The sequence below is a fragment of the Mus caroli genome, chromosome 1 (assembly GCF_900094665.2).
Source record: "Mus caroli chromosome 1, CAROLI_EIJ_v1.1, whole genome shotgun sequence".
Lineage (NCBI taxonomy): Eukaryota > Metazoa > Chordata > Mammalia > Rodentia > Muridae > Mus > Mus caroli.
Window position 1 is genome coordinate 40716664 of NC_034570.1, and position 2613 is coordinate 40719276.

The 2613-nt window shown below is 36.8% G+C and overlaps 1 protein-coding gene across 1 annotated transcript in view; it reads left to right on the plus strand.

The window, feature by feature from the left end:
• The first annotated feature begins 2382 nt into the window (after positions 1–2382).
• LOC110304446 (dynein heavy chain 7, axonemal-like) overlaps positions 2383–2613 on the plus strand; it is a 15827-nt gene continuing 15596 nt past the window's right edge. Inside the window, exon 1 of the mRNA XM_021175853.2 lies at positions 2383–2526. Within this exon, the coding sequence (XP_021031512.1) occupies positions 2386–2526 (141 nt within the window). The 5' untranslated portion in view covers positions 2383–2385. The remainder of the gene's footprint in view (positions 2527–2613) is intronic.

A 2613-nucleotide genomic window follows, 5' to 3' on the forward strand; every position in this document is an offset into this window, starting at 1 on the left:
TAAAGGGATTTGCAACCCTATAGGTGGAATAACATTATGAACTAACTGGTACCCTGGAGCTCTTGCCTCTAACTGCATATGTATCAAAAGATGGCCTAATCTGCCATCACTGGAAAGAGAGGCCCATTGGACTTGCAAACTTTATACACCCCAGTACAGGGGAATGCCAGGGCCAAAAAGTGGGAGTGGGTGGTTAGGGGGTGGGGGGGCGGGTATGGGGAACTTTTGGGATAGCATTGGAAATGTAAATGAGGAAAATACCTAATTTTAGAAAAAAAACAGAAAAAAAGAAAAGAAAAAGAAAAATTAAACATAATTTCCATTAAATTATAATGAACCAATAACAGAACACATCTATCTATGTATCTATCTATGTATCTATTATCTATGTATTTATCTACCTATCTATCTATCTATCTGAAAAGCAAAAAACTACATGAATTTAGTGAAATACAAAATAGACATCTAAATTTTAGACATACTAAAAGTCAGTTATTATTTTGAAGATCAATCAGAAATGATCAAGAATATGGGAGAAAGAACAAGACTCTTAAATTACTGTTCTTATAGGTTTAGAATATCTGAAGTGTTCCAAACTTCCAAGTTCTACAACTGCAAATGTGGCCCTACACATGGAAAATTACATATTTGCCCTTACACTCAAAATTTAGGAACACTGAAAATGTTATATAAAAGTATCTTAGCTATTATATAAGGCATATATTGAATATAAATAATATTTTGTTTAGACTTGAGCCTTATCCATAACATCTTATTAGATATGTACAGAAATCCCCAAATCTAAAATATTTTTTTAAAAATGTTAGTAAGGAAATCTTTACTTGTAGTGGGTGGTCAGGAAAGCACAATAGGTCTGAGGTCTGTATCATGAATAGTTTATCTCAATGAGTTAACAGGAGGAATACATATCTGTTACCTTCTTTGTGTTTACAAACTGAGTTCTGAGTTGAAGACCACTGTTGGGAGCCTCCTGCGACATGTTTATATACAGTGCATAATTGTCAGCTCTCCATTGGGAATAGGACATGTGCAGAGGACAGTGTGATGGTACTATGATGGTTGACGATGGTTTCACTGCAGTGTGCCCTTGGCTGGAGGTGTTTCTGCTTGATGTAGCTCTTTCTAATTCTTGCCTAGAAGATCAGAACTTGTATTGGGGAACTAAAAGGAAAAGAGGGCAAGTGTCTCTGCTACCAAGCATTAATGTTTGGTTCTAGTGTGATAACTGACCTCAACTACACATGCTATCCCCATTTTCATGCTAGTTGGCATTTGCTTTTTGTTGTTGTTGTTGATGTTGTTGTTTTGTTGTTGTTGTTGTTTATTTGTTGGGATTTCCAGGTTATATCCAAGGCTGAGGGTATGCAATTTTGAGGAAGACACCTAAGAATTTACTTGTGAACTAGGTTTTAAATTTCTTTTCTTTTAGCACAGCCATCTTCCCTGACTTTTAGAAGCATCTAGAGTAGTAGAGGACATATAGAGTGGCATAGCACTTGCTTAGCATATTTAAACTTTAGGTTTGAGTTAAAGTACTGCAAAACTCCAAACGCTGTATTGGCTATGGGGGGTTGCTTTTGATCTCCCATGCTCTGTGGTCATGACTCCTTTCTCTGTTTCTGACTTTCTGGGCTTATGCCTTAAACCAGGCAGAGTCCTGAATCTCTGCTCTTTCAGGGGTTATGGGGAGGACATCAAAGAGACAAGTGAAATATGGTCATTTAGTCCCGTGAATTTACTCTAAAAACTTCAAGTTAGTTCAATTTATTTATTTATTTATTTTTAGCAGAAATGACAAATAAGATGTCCAAATTCAAGATCAAACAAATAAATAAATAAATATTATTTTGAAAATTAAACTTTACTGGTAACAAAAAAAATGTTATCTCTCTCTCTCTCTGACTGATTCTTTTCAGTTCTTGTTAAGTTTACTAAGGCAAGAATTTGAAGAGCCTCTGGGCTTCAGCATCCACACAAGGGGTTATTCAAAGCATAACAAGGGCAACTGGACTCAGGTTGAATTTCAGACTGCTTTGAGTTTCTAGAGTACTTCATGATATGCTTTCTAGTTTTATATCTGTCACTGTGACTTTAAGAAGCTAGGCTAGAAGACCTACACTAACTTGCCTTTAATGAGCAGGCAAGTTGAATGAAAAGTAGACTGTGATCCAGTAGCTTCTAAATAGCCATGTATTGGTTAAGATTTTCCACTAAAATTTGGCTAGAGAGACCATTACTATTTTCTAAGGAAGGTTTGAAAAGCTCTATGCCTTCCTCACAAAGTCAAACAAACCTTCCTTTTGTTAACAAAGACAATGTTCACCATCTGTCGAGTTTTCTGTTGTGTTTCAGGGACTCGTTGTGATGTCTACAGAGCTGGAGGAAGTGGTGAGCAGCATCCTAAATGTCAAAATCCCAGCAATGTGGATGGGTAAATCTTACCCCAGCCTGAAGCCACTCGGCAGCTATGTGAATGACTTCCTCGAAAGACTAAAATTCCTGCAGGTGATTTTATTCATATGCATACTTCTGCCTAATTAACTTCCTCTGGCTTCACTTTCCTCATCAGAATGCTGAGTGTGCAGGGAATGG